The following is a 25,526-nucleotide window of genomic DNA, read 5'->3' as shown; positions in this document are numbered from 1 at the left end:
TTTAGCATAAAATCGTCCAAAAGTTTATAATCCGTTTTATGGAATTACGCCCACTGTTGCCTTTCAGACGAGACATGGTTCTGCTTTCAATTAAATAAAAACGAACTTGGCTTCTGATTTTTGAAATATTTCTGTTGCATTCAAATCTCAATTATTCCAAGAACCATTACTAATGTTATTACACTTGGAGTTTGCCTTATTTTATATGGACAATTTCTTTAGGAATACTTTCTCATAACAATTTCGTCTACATCATACCTGCGCTAAATGAAGGGATATGGGAGAGATTATTTTATGACAATATTTTAAGAAATTAAATTTTTACTCGATTGATTGCATTTGTGTTACACCAAGGACAACATAACTTTTTTATCCTGCAATCATCCAACTATTGTACAAATAACAAATACACAAATAAATTTTTGCTTTATTTGTACTTGTACAAATAAAGTCTCCTGTTACCCCTCTTAAATGTTGAGCAAGCGGTAATGTGGATATTTCTTTTTGCGTACCAGTTCATTTTGGGGTCCTCTTCGCGGTCCGTGTTTAAACTATGTCGATTTCTTTGAAAAATTAGAGACAATGATTTAGATTTTAACAAATAAAGTTTCAAGTGTTGGGTGGAAATTTCAGGATAAAAACAATATAATATTATGTACATTGTCGGAAACTATAAAATGTATTTGTACTCGCTGCGAAACCTGTTTCTAAAGCTCATACAAATAAATTTTATATTTTCCGACAATGTACATGTATTGTATTTATTATATACTTAGTAGTAAATACAGATAAATTATATGTGTAATACAGTCATTGGCAAGCGTGCTGTATCAGCCACCCGTGATGATATCGATATCAGCACGGTTGCATAGGCTTTATCACAGTGGGTATAGATTATAACATGCCCTTTTCCATATTGGCCCTGGTATCATCCCGAGACTCCCATATCGGCCTCGAGGCTTTAGCCGAGGGCCGATATGGGTCGAGGGATGATACCAGGGCCAATATGGAAAAGACATGTTATAATCTATTTATCACATATTTAAGTTCTGCAGAAAAGGGAAAAAAGTTCAATTATAACAATTTAATGAAATATAACAGGTAAAATCTTTTAAAAATTTTATCACAAAAGTTTTATCACATTTTCAAATTTAGTTTTTATCATTTACTCCATAGAAATTTATTGTCACATTTCCACTTATTTTGGAATATGGCAATACACAATTGCGTAATTCTCCGGCACTTTTTAACCACTCCTTTAGAATTTTAATGTCACTTTCAGTTTTTTTTTCTTGTGTTAGCGTTTTTCATTTGCTCTACAAAGTCTGTCATTGTTCGCCGTCGTTAAGGACGCAATGACGTCACGTCATTTGGAATCAGGGCACAATAACCAATAACCTCTTTTTTGCCCCGGGCAATTTTGAGGTTATTGCATATGCAAAACCCAACGTATTCGTATCAAATATGTGATAAAAGGCTTTATCAAACCCCTAACCTGTATGACGTCAGGTCAAACCTCTAACTGTATGACGCCATTTCAAATCCCCTTATATGTATGACGTCATGTCACATAAAAAACATCCATGTGAGGTACATGTATATAATAAAGCGTATATGATATGGCTTTTTCAATATCACACACCGTATCAACCCTCAACCAATATAATCCCTCGAGCAGAGCTCTTGGGATTATATTGGTGTCTCGGGTTGATACGGATGTGATATTGAAAAAGCCATATGATATTCTCTATATATCTAAGGGCAAACGATACAGTTATACGGGAGATAATGACGTTGCTAACGTAAACTGTTATTTTTCGCGACGTCAAACTGTTACACATCGAGAAAGGATGCGTTTTTCGACTGATTTTTATCATTCAGACTGATTTAACTTGAAAACGATATCATGGACCTCTTTTAAATATGACACTTGGCTTGATTATGTATGAAGCCAAGGATTATATGTGCCAATTTTTATGAACATTTCACCCATGAATTTTTTTTTTTGAATTAGATAAATATACAGCAATAAATGCCGTTTTTTTTTTTTTACAAAAATCATGAAATTTTGATAAAACGAGTTATTTCCAAAGAATTGTTACACAAATTCAAAAATGTAGAGAAGATGTTCCATATGTTTTTATAAAAATCCGCTTGCGTTTATCTCTTGCAACAAAAAAGTTGGGTATGACTTTTAAAAGGACAGAAATGTCCGATAAACCGAAATGTCCAGTAAATGTCTAAAATTTCGACCCCATTTATCGCTAAAAGTAGCACATGAAGGTATATTTTTTATTACATTTTTGAATTGCCTAGGTAAAAAATAGCTTGTATGCAAACTGTCTTTAAAAATTCACCGTAGGATCAAAACTGTATCTAAAAAAGAGATTATTTAGAAATTAAATTGTTACCCAATTGATTGCATCTAAATGTATACAGAACGTTAGAGAAAACTTAAATGAGGATTACCGTTTTTGAAAGAAAAAATACATGATTCATTGGATTTTAGGTGAGAGACAAACCATCAATGATGCCAGTACCTGTTTGGTGCTACTTTTTTTATCAGTCTCTGAACTTTTGTTTATTTGTTACTAGTGGCAATTATAAGTTCGGGATATAATTAACAAAACTAATCCAATTTTCATTTGACTTTATTAAAAATCTGTCTTTAGGTACTCAAGGACTGCATTTGTACATTTTTTTTAGAATGACACTTTTACGATTTTAAATATATATCTGAATCCGTAGTTGAGAATTTTGAATTTTCATTAAATTTAACGCGGTGGTCGAGTGTTTAAATATTGTTCGTCAACGAAAAACTTTAAAATGTCAAAACACTTGTTGTTTGTAAAGATTGTACTATTTAGTAATGTCTGTTTTCAAATTATTGTTTTCAAAAAACAAAAATACTTTCAATTTTCAATTTTTAAGCATGCAATGCAACCACAAGACTTTTGTGAGACTTATATGTTTGCACTGTTTATTGTTTTTCCAGAATCTACCCCTGACAGCGTGAAGAAGAGGATAAGGGGACTGATAAAATGATATATACATATTTACAATAGTTTACCGTAATTTTAAACCTAACAGAAAATGGTCAAATTAACAGCGCTGTAAAACTTTTTTTAAAATTCAATTTGACAATTTTGTACCTGTATATAAAAATAAGAATATGTGGGATGATTGCCAATGAGACAACTATTCAGCAGAGATGGAAGAAACTAGAAGTCACCGTACGGTCTGCAACAATGAGCAAAACCTCTACCGTAAAGTAAGATATAGAAAAAAAAAATGAAAACAACACGTTATAAAGTTCATGTGTCCGAATCGCTTTTCTGTATTTGCCTTCATCAGGAACGTTCAAAGCTAAGCTGGTCCTCGACTGACTACTACACTTTATTCATATGAACAAAGTGTAGTAGTCAGTCGAGGACCAGTTTAGTTTAAAGCCGAATACTTGAAAGCCAAGGAAGTATAAGGATAGAAAACATTGAAGAACTATAAACCAAAAAGGACATAAAAATAGCCAAAAATAGCCAAATCCATCTAAGGCCAACTTTGCCTAAGGAAGTCACGACATAACAACTAGGGAAAACAACACAAACGAGAAAACCAACAGCCTGATGTAAGATAAAACATTAAACGAAAAACAAGTATCAGAGACAGCAACCAACGATAAATACTGAATTGCAAAACGAATTTAAAACCGCCACATATTCATGTGTTTGTATCGTCAATCTTCATTAGTGCTTGTATTTTGCTTTATCTCCGTTTCTTTTTGGTAATTTATGGAATTTTGTATTGAAGGCAGATCTTGGGTAGTCTCTATTCATATAATTCACAACCATTTTAGTCTCGTGGCGATTTGGAGTTTTACATATTGTAGACATATTGTGTACTGTTGAGGAACGTATATTGACATCAAGATGTCTGTTGGTTTCTTCTATCGTTTTGATTTGCGTATATACCCCGTATCGCGTTTATTCAAATTTGATATTTCATTAAATGTACAACCAATATAGGTTTAAGCAGACCACTGGACAGATTCCATCCCAAACAGATAAAGTAAAAAGCAACAAAGAGCCAAGTGTAAAAAATTACTTGTTCAACGACATCTATGACTTTAATCATTCAAATAAAAGAGTTGCCATCTTGATCATCAATTCCTCATTTTCTGAGTATTCAAAGCGTCCATTTGCTAGTGAAGATTATACAAAGATGAAAACAATGTTTGAATTGATGGACTTTGATGTAAAAGTATTAGTAAATAAAAAAAGCAGTGATCTCAGAAAAGAATTACAAAGTAAGTTTACCTTTAATTGGGAATTTAAAAAAAGGACAACAGTCAATAATTCAAATCTCATAAATCGATTAAAAGTAAAAATCAAGGTACCAAACAAAAACCGAGGGAATCGCATAAACCAGTCAAAAAGGAGCGCGTGCATAAACCAGTCAAAAAGGAGCGCGTGCATCAACCAGTCAAAAAGGAGCGCGTGCATCAACCAGTCAAAAAGGAGCGCGTGCATAAACCAGTCAAAAAGGAGCGCGTGCATCAACCGCCATGCGGATTCATCGGTGATTTGTTCATAAAAATTGGTACAGATAATCTTCCTTAATAATTAAGTCATGAACTCGTTTTCTCGCTGCATTGAAGACCCATTGGTGGCCTTCGGCTGTTGTCTGCTCTTTGGTCGGGTTGTTGTCTCTTTGACATATTCCCCATTTCCATTCTCAATTTTATTCAAACTATAATGATTATAATCAGTGGAAAAATATTTTGTTCTCAATATGTCACATAAATGACGTCGCGAAAAATAACATCTAACGTTAGCGACGTCATTACATCCCCTGTTACTGTATCGTATGTCATTAATAAGTTGAGAAACCGACATTTCGTTTCGGTCAACCAATTCGTGATTGTGACTATAAAACTTTAGTAGTGTCGATTTCAGTCGTTCTTCCTAATAACTCTGTTGGAGCAGTTTTTGTGTAATACACCTGCTTATGAAGTCCGTATAATTTAAACATACACGAGCAATACGTATCAATTGAGATATGTAGACGCCATACAATGGAGTAGAGGCTCAGGCACTTGTCTCTGAAAAAAAAACCCTTATTATATATAAATATTTTAATGTTATAGAAAGATCAGTAAAGTATATAGGTAATTTTTGTTTAGAGACAAGTGCCTTTGAGAAGAGGGTATGTTACTGGTCAGAAATGGGAAGTTGACAATTGGAAAGTTGAAATTAACACGTTTGTCATATTAGATTTTAGTTTAAAGTCGTCAATATCTGGGAAAAGATCAAGATATGAAGCAGACATCTTCTAGTTTCGGTAGTATCCTCAAATCTCAAGTTCACTGGGATATATGAGATGCTTCGGCACTCACTGGAAAGTGTTTATTGAGGACAGGGCATCATCAATATATCTGATTCTTGTTATGTAATCAATTAAGCACTGGACAAATTCTGAGCAGAGCTTACACATTGATGCCCCAGACTCCCCTCGTTTGTTTACAACAAAGTCCATGTTTTTCTATATAAACTCCTAAAAATATTTCCAATGAAAGTTAAATGACGACACAGCGATTTCTTGAAAGTTTTATGGAAATACAGTAAGTGATTTAGGATGAATTACGAAAAACAATATGCCGACCACTTTTGAAGATATGAAAAACATCAAATGGAAACAAACAAAACATAGGTAAATTCTTCATAGTGACTGTGTAAAAAAAGAGGCCGAACACATCAAAGAGACAATAAAAAGCAAGAGTCGAAGAAAAACATACAATATCATGGCAAAGAAAACTACATAGAAAACTAATGACTGAGGATCATGAACCCACCAATAACCGGGGATTTCAAACATTAAAATAAAAGAAAATTTGAAAGTTTTATCCAAATCCAGTCGCTGAATTAAAAGAATTTGCTGATACCAAGTGCTCAATGACGAAATTACGGAACAAATGAACGGACACAACGATCACTTTTTAATTCTTTATTGAGAAGCGCTTTACGCCCATATGGGCCAATGGCTTACAAACATACATATATAGCTAAAAATCAAAATAAACAATACATATACATTTTACAATTATGATGGGTTTTTTTATCGCTCGATCTCTATATATAATTACACAGATTGAAATATTTTCAAGGGCTCCCTGCCCTCAGTCCGTTTTGTTTCAGGATTAAGAAATTGTTTAAATTTATCCATAAGGTTCAAGTTTATATTGATTTTGAATAAAACATTCTTTTCTTAATTGTTCATCTATTTGACATTGAAAAAAGAAATGAAATTCGTCATCTAATACATTTATACCACACCTCCATAAAGCGGGATTTATAAATTTGTCATTTATTTGTGGGAAAATTATCGTATTGCTATAAAACGTACATCCCACTGCGTCATTTGATCCTGATGATGCCGTTTCAGAGGAAAGAATTGAAAACATCATTTTGCACGAATTTAAAACTATCTTACGTTCAAATTATTTTGGTGTTCTTTTGTTTTAGCAATCAGTCGTCAAATGGAAGAGAGTTGTGATTGCTTGGCATGTGTCATCAGTTCTCATGGGGCAGAAATACCCATGGAATCAAGTAACGATACCTCAGCACAACCAAGACACCATGTACTCTTTACAGCAGACGGTATTGTTCCTACTGATAGAATTCTTCAGGAGTTTAACGACGATAACTGTCCAAATCTACAAGGAAAACCTAGAATGTTTTTCATTCAGGTATGGAACAATTTTAAAATCACAAATATTTATAAAGTAACGATACTTCTTTCATGCTTTCCTATAGTCATAACTGGTATTTGTTACTTTTTTTATGATGAATTTTATTCTCGAGTTATTATTTTTCCTCTGTAAAAAACATTTCTATCAAAATGTGTTTAAGCAAACAGTTATATGAAACAAATGAAAATCTAATTACTTTAATTTTAAGACACTGTATATTTTGTTTATTCTTAAAGGCTTGTAGAAGTATATTCAATCCTGACAACGATCCTGAAAGTGAAATTGATAAAGGGTATACAATTGACTTATTACAAGAACTAGCTGATAATGATATAGTTCCTGATAAAATGAACGAAAAGGTGACTAATGCACAGATTGACGCTGTAGATTTCTGTGATATCCCATGCTACGAGGATTACCTAGTCATGTTTTCAAGTTCTTCTGGTAAGATGTCCTAGCAATTTTAAAACCATTTAAATTTGTTTCAAAAAAGTATTTTCTGAATAATTTTTTTATAGCAAATTAATCTCAACATATCGAACATTGTCCGTTCGAGGATCTTTGAACGGTTATTTTCTGGACTTTAGCATTTGACAGTCTAAGTCGTTAAGCAATACAAAACCTCAAAACGATTTTAAGATTTTGAAATTTATATTTTTTTTCAGCTGATATAGTTGTCTTGCAACATTTGAGTCTTTGAAGAAAGATATGTCACATGAGTGTTAACAGATATGTTTATTTTTTTTTAATTCTGATTTTGTTATCAGCTTATTCTAAAAAAAAAGTCCCACGTTTACCCATTCATCGTCTGACACGATTCCAAATTATCTCTCAAATAGTACGGTATTTTGACTCGATACTTTTTGGGTAACAAATTTCCTAGATACCCACTATACCCACTATTTACGATTTCAATATATTATAATTATATGTTATGTCCATATACTAGCAGGTGAAATCTTCTTAAAAATCATATTTTTTTTTTATCTGTGCAAAGCATAAAACTGCATCAAATTATTGTTTCCATGTGTGTCTACTAAATCAATCTTCAAAATTTTTTGTTTAAAATCACCGAAAAAACACCGGTTATATTTGTTTTGCAAAATAGGCCGAAATGTCCCAGTGTTCTCTACAGTATCATCTTCGTTAAATCAAATAGAAATAAACAATATTCTGGCACTAGCAAAAAGAAGTCTGATTTTTTTTTATCGTTTTACAGGGAAACTTGGTTGGTCTGATAAGAGAGGAGGATGGCTTATGTACTGTTTGTTTACTGTTTTTGAGAAGTTATTGGATACCGACTTCGACGATTTTCTCCAGATTTTATCAGCAGTCTGTGGGAAGATGGCTAGAGATTTAGAAACATCGCATCCCAAGAAAGTGTATAATAGAACCAAATCTGCAGCCGTCATATATCATATGTTAACCAAAGATTTATATCTGCGACCAAAATCTATAAAGGAAACTGAAACTTGAACTGTTTTTTTGGTGTAAACAGAAATAAAGTCTTACATGTGCAGACATTTTCTATGTTGGCAATGTTTTCATTTTTTGTCAGTTTACGATTTGTTCCGAACCTCATAAAGCTAAAAGATGTATTTTACCCAACACTGACATTGTGTTAATCTTAAGAACTTAACTTTCGTTACATGAGATTCTCAAAATAATAGAATTATCTTTTACCTTCACCATCGAAATATAGAAAAAAGAGCCTCATCAAATATACCAGGCTTATAATTTTGTACGCCAGACGCGCGTTTCGTCTACAAAAGACTCAAGCAAAAAAGTTAAAAGGCTAATAAAGTACAAAGTTGAAGGGCATTGTTGATTAAAAAGCTAAAGTATTAATCTATACCTGGGGTAGAAAATCCTTAGAATTTCGAACAATTCAAAGTTTTGTTAACAGCTAATATATATATATATATATATATCCTTTCGTATGATAATGTATGTAAACATTTTGGTGTAATAAAAGTTGTACAAAATTGCACCAACACAACAATCGGATTTAACCTTGGCGCTAATACTGTATGTGAAATAAGTTGAAACGGCACCGCGACTAAGAAACGGATAGAAGAGCGAAATAACTGATACTTAAGCACATGTGACCTGGTAATGCGATTGTAAAGTTTTTTTTCAGTTTAATAAAAATTGTTTATGGATTTTTTCTTGTAAACGAGGATATGACTAAGAAAAGGTCTAGAATAGCAAAACAACTGATACTTCAGTACCTGACCTATCTCACATAGATATAATGCATTGTAATGTTGTTTTTTCAATTTAATACAAAATATTATTGTTTTTTTTCTTCTTCTGGTAAACAAGGAAATTTGAACTATGTACTATAGTCCTTTACATACAAGTTCAATACTTACGGAAAGTATAATTATGTATTAGTTATGTTTCTTCTTCGGAAATCTCTATAATGCTGGATATCTCATTTCTACTTTTATTAATTGTAAAATTAATCTAAAAAAGAAGAACCTTTTCTCCTAATTAGTGTATGGGAAACGTTTAAATTCAGTAGATAAAATACTAGTACGTAAAAAATATATGAAGATGTTGCATGACTGCCAATGAGACAACTATACACCAAGGCCAAAGTTCGAGTATTTAAATGCTGGTCACCGTTTATGGCCTTAAATAATGTGCAAAACCCATACCGTATAGTAAAGGCTTCGGCATCACAATTTGTGAAACAATTCAAAGGTGAAAACAAACGATGAGTATGCCTTAATTTTTAAATAAAAGGCAATTTACATTTATCCAAGGAAATGCATTATTTCTCAACCAGACCCATCATAACATCAATCTCATGAGTTAAGCCATTTTCAACTGATTTTTATAGTTTGTTCTTATGTTGTGATGTTACACCACTGTCCAAGGTTAGGGGAGGGTTGGGCGCCCGGGGTGCAAACATGTTAAACCCCGTCGCATTTTATATGTGCCTGTCCGAAGTCAGGAGCCTGTAATTTAGTGATTGTCGTTTGTTTCTCACGTTTTACCATATTTATTTTTTTGTTTATTGTTTTGTACAGTTTATTTTTGTGTTGTGATGATCCGCTGTCCCAGGTTTAGAAGAGAGGCGAAAGATACCAAAGGGACATTCAAACTCATAAGTCGAAAATAAACTGACAACGTCATGGCTAAAAAAGAAATACACAAACAGACAAACAACAGTACACAAAACACAACATAGAAAACTAAAGACTAAGCAACACGAACCCCACCAAAAACTGGGGGTGATTTCAGGTGCTCTAGAAGGGTAAGCAGATCCTGCTCCCTATATGCGGCACCCGTCGTGTTGCTCATGTTAGTACAAACCCGGTGATAAGTCTAATTCGGTTGGTCACATTCTGGGAAAAGGGACGGGATTGTAGTTAGGACAACTGGAACATATCCGTTGTAGCAGCAACCCTCTATCAAGGAAATTATAATATAAATACAAGCCCTGGAAAATCGTATCAACAGGGGGATATATACTGCGCTGCTGGAATGTTACTACATAGAAATAGAAAGTTCACAATTGGGAAGCTGAAATCATCTCTTTTGTCGCAGAGTTTTGTTCAGGGACTGGTTTCATGTCCGCTAACACGTTTAACACCGCCACATTATGTATGTGCCTGTCCCATGTCAGGAGCCTGTAATTTAGTGGTTCTTGTTTGTTGCTGTTTATCATATTTGTTTTTCGTTTATTGTTTTTCCATAAACCAGTACGTTAGTATTCTCATTTTAATTGTTTTACATTTCTCATTCCGGGGCCTTTTATAGCTTACTATGTTGTACGGGTTTGACCATTGTGACCTATAGTTTTTAACTTCTAGGTCATCTGGTCTCTGGTGAAGAGTTGTCTCATTGGGAATCATACAACCTATAATTTTTATAAAACCTCGCATTGTACCGGTTTTTAATAGTATACTATTCAATGCATGTTCAAACAAAACATTCTCTGAAGCTGACATCTTCAAAATGCTTGTTTTTTTATCGACATGTTTGTTACCGTATACGTATGGAGGACAAGCTGCATTCCTATGGGAACAAATTGTGCTCTTGGATTGATTTGATATTTGGTCTGAAACTTTTTAATGATGAGTTGTACCATGTAAGCAATTTGCAGGTCTGCCAGGCAGTCATGCAATCCTGTTAGATGATATTTTTTTTTTACTATTACCTCTCAGCATGGCATTTGTTTTGTAATTATATTATTCAGCTCTGTGTTACAGAATAATTTCAAATTTGGCCTGGAAATTTATGTTGATGAGTTGTACCCTGTCTATTGCAATACTAATATTTGCAAAGTGGTCCCTTCCTTGGAATTTTTATTATATCATGCGTATGGAATTTTCACTGTATATTATTTAGTTCTGTATTATGGAAATATTTGATATTTGGTCTGGAACCGTTTAAGAATGAGTTGTACTGTGCAAGAGATTTTCAGATCGCCAGGTAGTGACTTCCTTTTTGACAATACTTTGGAAACCATCATCTTTGTTTAGATTAGAGGCTATTTAGAGCTTAACATGGTGTATTTCCTTCTTTTCGACCTTATCTTGATTTTTTTTTAGATTTCTTTTGGTTTTGTGTCGTTTGGTTAGCTTCTCATTCAAAAATAAAACTGGTTCTATATTAAGGAAGATTAACTGTATACCGCCATCTTGGATTGTAAAATATCAGTACTCAATAGGTCTAGTTCTTTGCTTAAATCTGCAATCTTTGAGACAGATTGGCAATTAATGTGTAAGACTGTTTATTTGAATAAAGTAAAATAAGTGATTTATTGCACTATTTAGACTGTTTTAACAAATACCAAATATTTGTGTTTGTTTGAATCAATTTTTCAACTTAGCCATTTCAGGGGAGATAACTCTTATAGTAAAAGTTCTTCCAAAGAATTTTAATTTTTTACTTGGAGCAAGAAAACAATTTCGGTGACACCATTTTTTCTTCAAGCATATTATAAAACCTATCTTCTCATATCGTATTTCATCTATCTCATAGATTTCTTTTTATTCACAAAAAAAGTGTTTTTTCATTGATAATTTATTTTGCATGACTTGTAGCACTAAAAATAGCACAGTGACCCATACTTTTTATATTTTTGAAAAAGGCATGGTAAAATCTACATTTTATCAAAGTATATGAAAATTCTATCAGATGAAAGATATACCGATGATCCACCATAAGTGATCTAAAATGTCAAAAGATTGGGAACCTCCATAGAATTATTCTCACTTACTGTACTTAGGACTTGTTCCCAGGATGCTCAGGTTCATGAAATGCAATGTCCTGTCAGAAAATCATATGTTCATGATTCTGGTGTACTAAACATACAATTCATTTTAGTTTTTGGTGTGATTTTTAATCATTTAACCCCTGAGAAAACCTCATTACAGTACTTATACAGAAAAAGTATCCCTTCCAATGAAATGGCATACTCAACAAATCACATGATTTCCCTGAAATCAGGAGTCAGAACATTGATTTTGTACAAAAATAGTTATGAATGAGAGATTCAGAGAGGTGACTACTGAAACAAGTAATGAAAATATAAATAAAATACCGGAATGTAATGGAAAGTATTATGATGGTGACCACTGACTTGAAGTTGAGGTGATATTAAGGCAGGTGGAGACAGTAAAAGAAACTTTTCAAAAAATATTTCAATTTATTTCAAATCTAATGTATCAATTTTCAGTACAATACACAAACATATATTCAAAATATATAAATTACTTAATATAAATTATAAAAGACTATATTGCAATATAATGTAAAAGTTTGTGGCTTCCAAAAAACATTTGAACACCTATTATCTTTGATTGAAGGCATAAATAAAAATACACACATTGTGAACAGAAATGACAAAAATTTGAATTAAACAAAAATATAACAACCATGTACTCATAAATTAAGATTATGCAATTGCAAAAATTCCTTTTCCTAGTAACAAATTAATAATTACCTTAAAAACCATATATGTGTTACCATTTTCTTGCAATTCGTCATTTCTATTCTAGTATTATCAAGAGCTCTAGAAAAACTGTTAATTGTTGAATCTAAATTGCCGGTTGGTTAATCAAAAATTAAAATTAAACATCTAAATAGTTTCAATATCTTTTGATAAAATTTAGATTTTACTGACAAGTTGCAAGACAACCACTTTTAAAACATGTGAATGGTTTATACTGAGAAAGCACAAAACTGAAAAATTACAATAACTTAATACAAAATATTCGATGTACCAATAATAGAAAATTATGATAACAGACAACATTTTTACTGATTAACTCAATAGTCTTTTGTTCTTATTCTAAAAATTGACAGTAATGGGTGCCACTAAGGTAACATTAGGAGTGAGACTTGTTAAAAGTCTATACATTAACCATATATGTCGCTCCATACAGGGATGGGCACGATTACTGACAAATGTAATCGATTAATAATCGATTACATGAAGGATTTATGTGTAATCGATTAATAATCGATTACTCTAATTTTTGTTTGTAATCGATTGCAATCAATTACTTTATCAAAAGTAATTACATTACTTTTCGATTACTGTCAATTACATGCTACAAAATTACAAAAAAAATAAATAAAGTAAGTTATACACAATTATGTTGCTCAACGTTTTTTATAGTCGAAATTTAGAACTTTACTAAAAACAGCATTTAAAGCATTGTTACCAAATTTTAAGTTCACAGTTGTTTTCTAGATGGAATATCATACTGAAGGTCAGAAATATTCAAAATTTCTTGAAATTTTGGCTTTCAAGATAAATAAGAGATGACATCGCATTGCATCAATCAGTTATTTATATTGTAAATTTTTTCAAAAATTTGCTTTCATTCTTACTTAAGTTAGCTTTTTTGTTTTTACTCGTTAAAACAGGTATATTTTAACATAGATGATTAAAATGTTGTAAGTTTCCTTTGAAAAAAAATTTAAAACCATAGAATAATTAATTAGTTCAGCAAATTTTAAAGATTGAAATTATAATTATAATGACATACATGAATTAATCCTTATGTTTGGATAACCCCCATAATTACAGGTTATAAAACTGTCAATGGAGTACAATTTATAACCTGGGGAAAAATAATGTAAATCTCCTTCTTAACTAGACATAATTGAAATGAAAACAAAGTCTGCATCTTATTGATTAGAAGTGTGAACTTCTGATTAGTAAAGACAAGAAGTTTGTTAAATTTTTTATTCTCTAATCAAATTATAAACAATATATATTTATTGTGTCAAAAAGGGATACATGTATCTATATCTGAAAAAAAGAATTTTGATGCATACCCATTGGTTCATTGTCAAAAGGATTTTGTGTACTTTCTTAACTTTTTTATCATAACATTGTAAGATCTACAGTTACTGTTTATCTATTCAAAGCTAAAATTCCAACTCTTATTGAAAATTATGCTTAAAGCAATTTTAATACAAATAAGCTTACTACTTTAATGTAGAACAGAAATTAACTTAAGACTCATTTCTTAACTTAAATCTATTTTCATATTTTAATATAAAAGGTCTTGAATTATTGACAAGCACATAAGTTCATTTGTTTCAAAACCTAAATATCAAGTAAAATTTGGTAGGGGATCTGGTTGATTATAATGCAGCTTGAGATAATAGATAGAAATAAGGCAGTTGATAAACTCTTAAGTCATATTACAATGTAATACATTCTATTTAATCTGTACTATAAAGTGATGAATACATCATGTACATACATATTTTCATTTAAAATAGGTTATATCTCAAAGTAATCGAAATGTAATCGAAAAATAATCGATGATTACATCATAATTTTTGCCGTAATCGATTAAATTACGATTACATGTAATCGAAAATGTCTTCGATTACAGATTACTGTCGATTACTGGGGAAAATGTAATCAATTACAATCGATTACGATTACAGATTACGATTACCCCATCCCTGGCTCCATAAGGCATCCCCTCCCCCTAAATCTGCCTCTGAGTAGGATCTTGAAAATAGTAAATTCTTTAAAGATACTGAAGTCCATGTTTTCTAAAAGTACAATGTAATCTTCATATTGCCCATACTTTTACCAATTATTTATATATGAAGATAATGAATAAGAAAAAACCATCACAATATGAGTCACAAGAACTATGTATACATGTATTAATTCTTCATTCATATTGCATATTAAGTATATATAAATTATTTAAAATATGTTTGAATAGAACATAATTTTTTTTCACAACATCATTGCCTTACTGCATTTTCACCAGTGTAAACATTTCTTACCCTTACATGCAAAACAAAATCATGAACAGAAATAAACTATAAAGTTGTATACAATTATATTAAACATATAATGATAAAAACATAAATTGCATTATTTTACAACTGGAACTTTAATCACACCTTTCAAGTTTCTTTCTCCGGCTTCCTCCACCTATAAAAACTGACTGCCACGAAATAGCACAATAGTGTTGAAAGTGGCATAAAACATCAATCTATCAATCAAGTTTCTTTCAATCAACATTTTTAAAGAAGTAGTTCATATAGTTCATATAAAAATCATGCAAAATCTAAATTTTGTGATACACCTCATCGAAGGCTACAAATATGTATTTGTGTTTATCAGTTGCAATATGGATGAAAGTAATGAGTAATATTTTCCATTTACTGGGGTTATCTCTATCAGCATGGATTATATAGTGCATTTAATGAAATTTATATCTAAGCTGCTAAGAGTCCTAATGAAAAATCATATATAAATTTCAACATACGTTTATATCGTAAATAAGGTATAAAAACAATAATTTGTAGGCTTTTGACTCATAAATCAGATTTTGCATGATTCTTAATTGGACTAGAACTTAAAATACATGTACTTTTAAAATGTGTTCAGTATATTTCATTTGAACTGGACCAGTACAATTTCAGACATTATTCATTCTAGTTTCTTGATTGAAGCAACAATTATCAAATGGTAATGAAAAGGTTATGACACTGCATTTGATCCTTACAGCTATTATTTTAAATTCCAAATATGTTTTCAGATCCAAATTAAGGAAATCTTATTTTTATAATTTGTGTGTAATAATCTGAAATTCTCAAAATGTTAATTTTCTTGTTGAAGAATGATGCTTATGAAACAAAAATATTGTACTGAAATAATGATTTACATACAAAACAGTATCAGAGGGTCTGGATTGGGGTGTCTTCGTTTATTAAATTTTTTGAAGATTTTTCTCAATTCTCTTTTTTTCTGCCCATAATTCTCTATTCTTTATATTTAAGCACCAAAAATTCTCTTTTTCTTAATTTGTTTGCCCATTTTCCCTATCTGTAAGTTTCTTTGTCCATTATTCCTATTCTGTATAACCCCATCCCTACCATTCTATAATTTTCAAAATAGTGAACAAACCTCAATACTTAAAGAAATTGTCTTTCAACAATGTTGTGAAAATAGAAAAAATGTTGACTACATTATAAATAATCAAATAACTTTGCTAATAATAGAACACAGTCACAAATTCACCGACATTGATTCAATAAAAATTTACTGTCAGGTCCCTAATATACCGTATAGCAGGTTATTTTCGCGGGTGTCAAATTTCATGATTGAAAGCCAACAAAGTACACGAAAAAAAATTTGGCCGTTTTTATTTTGGTGGATTCTTGAATCCCAATTAAATATTTTGGCGGATACTGAAATTGTTGCTGTTTAAAAAGTTGTAAATATTGACAAACGAGGGTCTATTGTTATGGTTAAATGATTTTTTTTACCTGAATGACGTCTTACTTATTGATTATATTCTGATATAGTTATGACGTCTTACTTGTTGATTATATTCTGATATAGTTAATCAATAGAATACCGGTAACTTAGATATTTGTCACAGGTATACAAACTTCTTGTAAATTTTATGGTTGATTGGTTACGAAATTGATCGGACCATTGATGTATTTACTATTTACGTTATAAAATTATCAAGAGTGACTTACTACTCTTATATAATTTGACACTAATTAATAAGGGTAATTACCTAACAGAGTACCTTACACTTTTAGTCTATTTGACATTGATTAATAAGGGTATACACACCTGACAGTCATTTTATAAAATACATGCATGTTCAATGCCATTTGGCATTTATGTTGTTAAAACTAACATATACTGTTATTGACCTGCCGACTGGAAAAAAATTAGATGTTTTCAAAACGCTTTACCTAATAGAAAGTACCGAACATATGCATAAGGGCTATTTCATTAAAATGTATGTGGTAGGGTACGAAGGGACTTTCAAAATATCCCTACAACCAAGAACCATTTTTTAGATAATTTTGCATAATGGTAATAGACGCATACTGAAAAAAGACCCATGACCCACATTCAATAATTAAACTTCCCTTCCTACCCTCCCACATACATTATAATGGAATAGCCCTAAAATTTGGCAGAGTATATTTTCACGATTTTGATTTATTTTCGCCAAAATAAGCAAAAATAAACACCCAGTGAAAATAACCCGCTATAAGGTAGTTTGCACATTGTTACAGATAAATAATGCTGCAATTAAATAATATATAATGCTACTTAGTCCAACATCAAAATGACAATAACAGCTTCGAAGTATGTTCTAAAACAACTTGGTCATACTCATTTAAAGTGTCATCACTAACAAATTATACTGACAAATAAAAACATCATTTAAAGTTTAACAATAAATGCTGAACTTATTTTTGGTTTTTTATTTTTCCTTGTATTTTTTGTACTTTTATTTTTCTACTAACCAATTTTAAGTATCAACAACATTCTTGTTTTACTGTTCTTAGAATAACGTTGGTTTGGTATATTAGGAAGTTTGCACTCAGGAAAACATTCTGTTTTCTGAAAAACAACAAAGATTTATTACTAATTCAGCTTTAAACAAAAGGCTCTTTTAAATACCTACCTCAAATAACCATTAAACTGTAAAAGATGGTAAAATTCTCTGCACAAGACTGATCATTCACTCATTTAACCTCTGGAAATTTCATTACAGAAGTATTTGTATGCAGTTTCAAAAATTTCATGAAAATCTATATAATAATAATTCCTGCATAAAAGGTTTCTTCTTCTATCAGACCCTATGAAAGTGGAAATCTTGGATTTAGTTGGCTTACAAATAACAATTTAATAAAAGTACCATGCTTTAATCATATCCATATGTTAAAGATATAATCTGTGAAATAAATTCAAGGAAGCAGCAATCTCCCATTCCAAGTTAAAAAAAAAATATCATTAAAAATGTAGAATACTGGATCATAAACCAGGCAACATATCCCAGATGGCAACCCTATATGCCAGGTCTGATAAACCAGGCAACATATCCCATATGGCAACTCTATATGCCAGGTCTGTTAGATGCTCAATCTAACATAAAATATAATTGGCACTGGTTAATACATCGATTGTTTCTTGTAAAATATAAATGTACTTACTGACTGCTGTCTCTGAAAAACTCCTTCAACATGTTACTGAATTTCTTAGAATATCTTACAAATTCTTTTTTCCTGTCTTCTAAGATCTACAAAACAATCTCTTTGAATATAATTTTAAATATTTGTATTTTGTTTTTCCGTTATATTCACAAAAACATTAAACAAAATTTATTAATCACAATGAAAACATACGGTCTAAAGGGAGAGAATGTTTACATGTTACTAGAAACCCATCTTTGGGTATCACATTTACATGTAATTCAAAATGTATAAACCAGCAACTTTAGTCCATTGCATGGTTTTTCAATGTTGACAAAAATGTATACCTTATAGAAAGCTAAAGAAGGTTTTAGAAAGTTGAGAACAATAAATCATATCAAAAAGGCAAAAAATCTATTTCATAGTTTAATCTGCAGAACAACTATAACGAAGGTTCCAAAAATGTCAACAGAACATCTGATCCTGGTTTTAGACAGGTGCAATTATATAAAGCAATACAAGTATAACTTGTTTGTAAGCTCTACCATACCTGTTTACTTCCACTGTCACTCGAAGGAACATCTTCTATCACTTTGTTGAAGGCATCTAATAACAGTTTGATTGAACTGGCTATTTCTCTGTAAAAAATTCAAAAGATTTAATAATTTACTGACCATAACACAACATTATATAGCAGCCTGTTGATTTTTTTGGTTTTAATATTTGAAAAGTTTTGTCACACAGCAGATGTAAATATGTAAATTAACAACACATACATTCTAGTACTTGAAAGGTCTTGTCTACACAAACAAATGAGTGAAAATCTTGATATATTTAATAATTTATAACTAAAAGAGGATAATATCTCAATAATGAACATACCAATTTCTGGCCTGAAGAAAAGCGGACCATATCAATTTCTTAAACCATTAAATTTAAATAGGTATGAAACAGTTAATGTAACTACAATATGATATTCACTTAAAAGAGCTATCTGTCTGCAATTACTTACTTAATAGTTTCTAAAAACTGTTTTCTGTCATAAATTTGTTCTGGTATCCTACCAAGAATCACTTTCAAACCAGTAGCACATCTGCTTAAGTCTTGAAATGTTTTTTCTGGGCGATATAATTTGAGTTCTACAAATATTCAGATTTCAAAGTTTAATTCATAAAATTAATTTTCTCATCTTTATTCTCATGATTATATAATTTAAAATCATGCTACTAATATGATATCTAGACGAGAAAAAAAAACTTGAGAAAAGCATTTTGTGATTGTACCAACTGACAAAGCACTTAGTAAGGCATAAGTGCTATTTGAAAATTATAAAAACTGAGATCACAAATGTGAGTATATTCATACTTATAAGTTAACAAGTTTAACTTCAGCTGAAATTAGGTTGCTTAAAAAATAGCATACACCCCACACAGTGACACCTCCTTTAATTCATATTTCTACTTGAATAAATCAAACAAGGTATGATCTACGACTTATGATGCAATCAGCTATTTAAAAAGTACATTTGATTGAATTTAATTTTAATTTACTAAAAAAAGAAATTCTATTTTCAGCCTCTTGTTAGGGTACATTTGTATGTACAATTTGAAACTTTGACAAATTTTACTGAAATCATACCATCACTATCTTGAGTGCCTCCAAGTCTCAGTAATGTTTCACACATATCTACTTTGTCTGTGACTTCAGCTTTCCTCAACATACCTCTAATGGTATCATACACAAACCCTGGTAGTGTGTGGTCAGCCTGAAATGAAATATTTAAAAAGAGATCATCAAAGCTTTCCTCAGCATACCTCTAATGGTATCATACACAAACCATGGCAGTGTGTGGTCAGCCTGAAATGAAATATTGTATCATACACAAACCCTGGCAGTGTGTGGTCAGCCTGAATTGAAATATGGTATCATACACAAACCCTGGCAGTGTGTGGTCAGCCTGAAATGAAATATTGAATTACACAAACCCTGGCAGTGTGTGGTCAGCCTGAAATGAAATATTGTATGATACACAAACCCTGGCAGTGTGTGGTCAGCCTGAAATGAAATATGGTATCATACACAAACCCTGGCAGTGTGTGGTCAGCCTGAAATGAAATATTGTATCATACACAAACCCTGGCAGTGTGTGGTCAGCCTGAAATGAAATATTGTATCATACACAAACCCTGGCAGTGGTCAGTCTGAAATGTAATAGTGTATCGTACACAAACCCTGGCAGTGTGTGGTCTTCCTGAAATGAAATATTGTACAGAGATCATCAAAGAACAGTGGTTTGATGATTACAACCACTGAAACATTTTTGGACCAGGAAAATTAGATTCTACTGGAATGAATATCTGATAAATTTTTGTGAATTTTCAGTAAAATAGTATTGATAATGTTGAGTGAAACTAAATGTACATTTGTCAATAGGCCCTTTCACTGTTATTGCAGCCATATTGAATAGGGGGCAGATTAACATAATGGGGTGAAAATGCTTTGAAAAACACGGGAAAACGTCACTGACACAGAACAGTTGCTTGGAAACATGTATAGGCGTCCCTGTACTTTCTTACTATCGCCACCTCCATCCAAAAAATCTGCCTCTTATTCAATATGGCTGCAATAACTCTGTGAAGTGGTCTATTAGATGAGATACATTTGCTTTAGTGCTTATAGATATAAGCATTGCCATATTTTTTCTCACTTCACATTGTTGAAAGGCAAATTAAAAAACATTTTAAACAGCACAGGACAAATCAAGAAATTCACCATCAGGCATAATAGAATTATTATTATGACAAGGAACACTCTCAATACTATACTACATGGGAACATCATTTAAAATTACAAAGAGAATGACAAACAAGTACCTTTGAGAAAGCTGCTCTCAATGTATGGGCTGCTGATATATCTTTCTTCTCTAACTACAAAGTATAAAATTAAATATTATTTTGATATCATTTATCATAAAAAAAAGATGTGTTGCTTCATTTCTATAAGACAAAAATTATTAGACTTTTTCCAATAATATAAACTATAAAAATAATTAAATTATTTAATTTAATATTTTCATTTGCTTCTTCGACTTATTCACTGAAATAATGTACAGCTGTATACTGTGGATTCATTTATTTTCATTGGTAATAATTTTTGTGAATTGTAGATAAATTGTACTTTCATTGATACTTCATTTCGTAGTTTTGCTTAAGTTTGTATACAATACTCTATGAGAAATTTATACTTTGTTGAACATTTACTGGTTCATTTATACAGACAAAATCCAAGAAAATAAGTATCCCACTAATGATAATTAATCCACAGTACATATGCACACAAAGTTCTTGACAAAAAAAACTTTACAGCTGTTATCATAATGCTAGCAAGTTAAAGGTTTGGTTGGCTACCTTGCTTTGTTTGTATTAATGTTTGCTCAAGCATTGTAATTAAGATTGACATCTGAAAACAATATATAAAGGCAGAGTTAAACTTGTATACATTATACTTAAATTTGATAGGACACTATTAAATAATCAAATTCACCTATACAGGTTTAACTCCACCTACTTATATTGTTTGCAGATGTCAATCTTAATTACAATGCTTGAGCAAACATTAATACAAACAAAGCAAGCAAGCCAACCAAACTATTACTCTACATGCATTAGGAAATCGACTGTAAGCATGTGTGAAACCAGTAACAAAGTTCACCTGATTAAAGGGTTGTATGAAAACCTATCTTATATTATACACAAACTTTTAATTTCATGGTGAAAAGAAAATATGATGTTGACAGTTGTCTTGTATTTATTTCAGGTAACCTCCTATAAGAAATGACAGCTACAGCTGTTTATATTTAACTGTCATTAAGCTTACATTGTCCAGGACTGGGCCGATAACAACATCCACCAGCATCCTTGCATACAGTGCTTTGCTACTTTCTCCCATGATGCCTCTGTAGAACTGACTATAAAATCACATCACATGGTATTCATAATTCACAAGGATTATGTGTTTCTGAAATATAATTCAAGGGTTGATTTTTTAATCCTCAAGTTTGTTTCCATACATACATGTACACATGTAATATTAATATATATTTTTTTATTGTTCACATCTTTGGCCCTTTTTACTGGCAAAACATGAGAGTAGCAAAAGAATTATATAAAGATTTATTGAGAATACCATGTTGCTATATTTTTATAATGGTGCTATTGCAACAGATTTAGAAACAATATTGTACATGTATTAGGGGTCATCCATAATTGTCAACCATTTTCAAAAGTGTACAAAACACACATTTTTTCAGACTCCCCACCCTCCCTCAAAAAGTGTACATCAACCATTTTCAGATTTCAAGACAAGAATCAATCATTCTTAATACCAAATCATTATAAGTGAGTCAGTTCTATTTGGTCTAGAATTATTCTGAAGAATACTTATCCATCTGGAAGAATTCAACTGACTTTGATCTCTTCATGGACCATGATTCCATGATAAGTTTGTGTTATAAGGGCAGTTTCTGAATTATAAGAAAAAAGTCATGTTTGTGTTACTGTAAGTAATATGTCATCTGCATAATGTCTATTGGGTAATTGAAAGGAGTACATCTCCGCCGTATATGATTCGTTTGACCTTAAATTTATTTGCATATTTTATTGAATGATGAATGTAAAGTTTTCAAAATTACAGCAGACTCAGTCATAAATCAAAATATGTGTCTTGGGAGAATCATTGTATTTAAAATTAAGTGTTCTGTCCATCTGCCATTGGCGCATAGCTTATGTTGAGGTACATGTAACAGAGGCAGTAATCTAGGTAAAAAAAAAATATATAAAAAAAAATAAAAAATAAAACTTTTTTCTTTATAATCTTTTTTAACAGTTTTCACAAAATACAGCAGACTCGCTACTTAACGCTAACATACTAACTTGCATTGTATTGTCTTGTTGCCGTTATTGATTCATACCCTTTGTGAGTTCAAGACTTATGGAAAACTTTCCCTCCTCTAATTGGAAATCCCGATCCCTTTGCAGTAGTTTTCACTAATCATAAAATGTCGAAGTCAAAGAAATCGACACAATTGAACCTATCAAATTTATAAAATGCTACCCCAATCAAAACCAGTAGAATAGATGATGATGTCACAGTGGTAAAATGGACAAAAAATGATTTTGAGACTTTTCGGACATTTTGTAAAAGATTTTGTAAAATCACTGTTTTTGTTATATTTGCAATATTTCACTAAGGGATTTTGTTATCTCAAAATCAATTTTTGTCCATTTTACCACTGTGACAATGATCCAACTCACGAGCCTTCCCGATCGAATCACTAATGGCTTCATCGCGGTAATTAAAAATACTAAACCCTGTGGAAACGAAAAAATTCCGAAAATATTTTTTTTAAAAAGCGTTCGGTAGAAATGTTGATTTTTAACCCCCTCCCCCCAAGTGTACGTTTTGTACACTTTGGAAAATGGTTGACAATTATGGATGACCCCTTATATAAAATGTGGTGCTTTTTCAAATCTCATGGTGCTAATTGAAAATACAAATAAAATGTACTTAGAACACTTATTCTGTTGCCCTGAAATGATTTTTAACCCTTAGCCCAGCTTTATCCTTTAAGTTATTGGGTATTAATTAGCATTTCAATTGAGCATGGTTTAAGATTTGACCAAGCCAGAGGATAAACATGATAAACATCAAGCTTCCAAAAATTTTAATGTACAAGTTTCACAGCTGAACTTATTCTACAAAACAAAACATTATCATTTATTGTGGCATAGTACAACATGTATTTACAACATACATGTATATCTCGCTTGTTTTCTGTATGCTTAAAGAAATATATTTCATGTTTCTATGTCTAAGTGTATTGACATTTATGTCCAGCATCAACTCTTCCAAATTGGAGATCAATTGTAACTCACAGAAATATCAACCAAATAATAGTTAAGGTGTATAAGCTCATACACAACTTGTAGAAGCATACATAAACCTTTACCTTTATCCACACTAAAAAAATTCTTTGTCGTCATTTCTGGTCTGATTCTAATGAACTTATAACTTATAAGTACATGTACACCATGTACACTGTACGAGTAAAGCAGAATTATAACAGTGTTGACTTTTTGGCGACAGTTTTATTATCAATTGAGAAATTTCATTCCCTGATGATATAACCACAAGAATTATTTTTGTCCTGCAATTTGTGACGGATTTTCATTAAATCTAATTTAAAAGACTAACTTTGAATAAGATGATTGATTGATTGAGTTTATTAAACATCACTTTCAGCACTATTGCTGTGTATTGGCTATATAGTGGCAGTCAGTTTTAACTGGTGGAAGAAGTCGTAGTGCTCGGAGATAACCACCAATTGTAGGCAGGAAAAACTGACTATCCAAGTCGGTTAAGATTGGATTCGAACGCGCATATCACTTGCAGTGAACACGACAAAATTTATTATAAGGATGTACATTTTCATTGAAATGGAAAATGCTAAATAGATAATACATCAACAAAACAGAACATGATTATATGATGATGATTTGTGCATCAATCACTTGATGAATTCCATTATTAATCTTACTTTTAGTTGAAAAATAAAAACAGGTGTGTTTATATTTACCTACCTGTTTCGTTTGCTATTCAGTTTTTAAGATAAAGTCCAAGGAGTTCCGAAAAAATATAATATCCAAAACAAATCCGTAAACGAACACAAATCAGTTAGGGGAAAAATTTAACTTATAACTGCAAAATGTTACAATTAGAATTTTGATAGTAAAATAATTAATAATTTTATACAAAAATGTAGGGCCATATTTTCGAAATCCTTGATATGCCACAAAACTGCAACATTCACGAGTTCAAAATTATTTTTTGTTTTAATAAAGATATCTTAGATCAAAATAATCTTAAATTTTTTATGATAAGTTAAACCAAAGTCAATGGAGCATTAATGTAGTTCATGGTATACAGCTTTTGGTTAGAGATTGAATGTATGGTATTGCTCATGAGCATTACTTCTTAGTACTTTCTAAGGACTTTAGATTATTAAACATAAACATTAAAAATAAAACCATAGTTTCAGTTGATCAACCTAACTTGATTAGGAACCTCTGAATGCTGCCATTTGTCATGATCTTAATGTGTTTTTTGTCATTGTGGGGATTTTTTTTAATTGCAGAATAGATCTTTCATAATCCCTAAAATTTATTTGCTACTTTTCTGGACTCTATTTGAAACTGGACGTAATGTATTGTAAAATATGGTCTTTTTTGTTCTTGGGATGCTGTCTCATTGACAAACACCCCACATTTCTTTC

At 31.3% G+C, this 25,526-nt stretch overlaps 2 protein-coding genes across 3 annotated transcripts; one reads left to right on the top strand and one right to left on the bottom strand.

The window, feature by feature from the left end:
- The first annotated feature begins 4,003 nt into the window (after positions 1–4,003).
- LOC127738967 (caspase-1-like) lies at positions 4,004–9,046 on the top strand. Its single transcript, XM_052250465.1, has 4 exons — positions 4,004–4,303; positions 6,519–6,742; positions 6,982–7,189; positions 7,965–9,046. Exons 1-4 carry the CDS (start codon positions 4,006–4,008, stop codon positions 8,219–8,221), a joined length of 987 nt encoding a protein of 328 aa, XP_052106425.1. The 5' UTR covers positions 4,004–4,005; the 3' UTR covers positions 8,222–9,046.
- A 3,344-nt stretch (positions 9,047–12,390) lies between these two features.
- On the bottom strand, positions 12,391–24,868 carry LOC127738970 (programmed cell death protein 10-like). 2 transcript variants are annotated; one of them, XM_052250470.1, is made up of 8 exons: positions 24,835–24,868; positions 22,073–22,213; positions 21,070–21,123; positions 19,835–19,961; positions 19,209–19,335; positions 18,747–18,834; positions 18,218–18,303; positions 12,391–17,624 (listed from the first exon to the last, which is right to left on the bottom strand). In XM_052250470.1, exons 2-8 carry the CDS (start codon positions 22,142–22,144, stop codon positions 17,540–17,542), a joined length of 639 nt encoding a protein of 212 aa, XP_052106430.1. In that variant the 5' UTR covers positions 22,145–22,213; positions 24,835–24,868; the 3' UTR covers positions 12,391–17,539. The 2 variants fall into 2 exon arrangements, with proteins under 2 accessions (XP_052106430.1, XP_052106431.1); XM_052250471.1 differs by lacking the exon at positions 24,835–24,868 and adding an exon at positions 24,792–24,831.
- Between the last annotated feature and the right edge of the window lie 658 nt (positions 24,869–25,526).

Source organism: Mytilus californianus, unplaced genomic scaffold (assembly GCF_021869535.1).
Source record: "Mytilus californianus isolate M0D057914Y unplaced genomic scaffold, xbMytCali1.0.p SCAF_4, whole genome shotgun sequence".
NCBI classification, from domain to species: Eukaryota; Metazoa; Mollusca; class Bivalvia; order Mytilida; family Mytilidae; genus Mytilus; species Mytilus californianus.
This window is presented reverse-complemented; position numbering and strand designations above follow the sequence as displayed.

What these genes read in the sequence shown, in the direction of transcription:
- LOC127738967 (XM_052250465.1), top strand. Translation starts at nt 4,006, where the DNA reads ATGTACAACCAATATAGGTTTAAGCAGACCACTGGACAGATTCCATCC. An exon ending in CTAGAATGTTTTTCATTCAG is followed by an intron (nt 6,743 to 6,981) that starts GTATGGAACAAT and finishes TTATTCTTAAAG; the next exon opens with GCTTGTAGAAGTATATTCAA. An exon ending in CATGTTTTCAAGTTCTTCTG is followed by an intron (nt 7,190 to 7,964) that starts GTAAGATGTCCT and finishes ATCGTTTTACAG; the next exon opens with GGAAACTTGGTTGGTCTGAT.
- LOC127738970 (XM_052250470.1), bottom strand. Translation starts at nt 22,144, where the DNA reads ATGGGAGAAAGTAGCAAAGCACTGTATGCAAGGATGCTGGTGGATGTT. An exon ending in GTGACAGTGGAAGTAAACAG is followed by an intron (nt 18,304 to 18,746) that starts GTATGGTAGAGC and finishes ATTGTTTTGTAG; the next exon opens with ATCTTAGAAGACAGGAAAAA. An exon ending in TTTTTCAGAGACAGCAGTCA is followed by an intron (nt 17,625 to 18,217) that starts GTAAGTACATTT and finishes GTTGTTTTTCAG; the next exon opens with AAAACAGAATGTTTTCCTGA.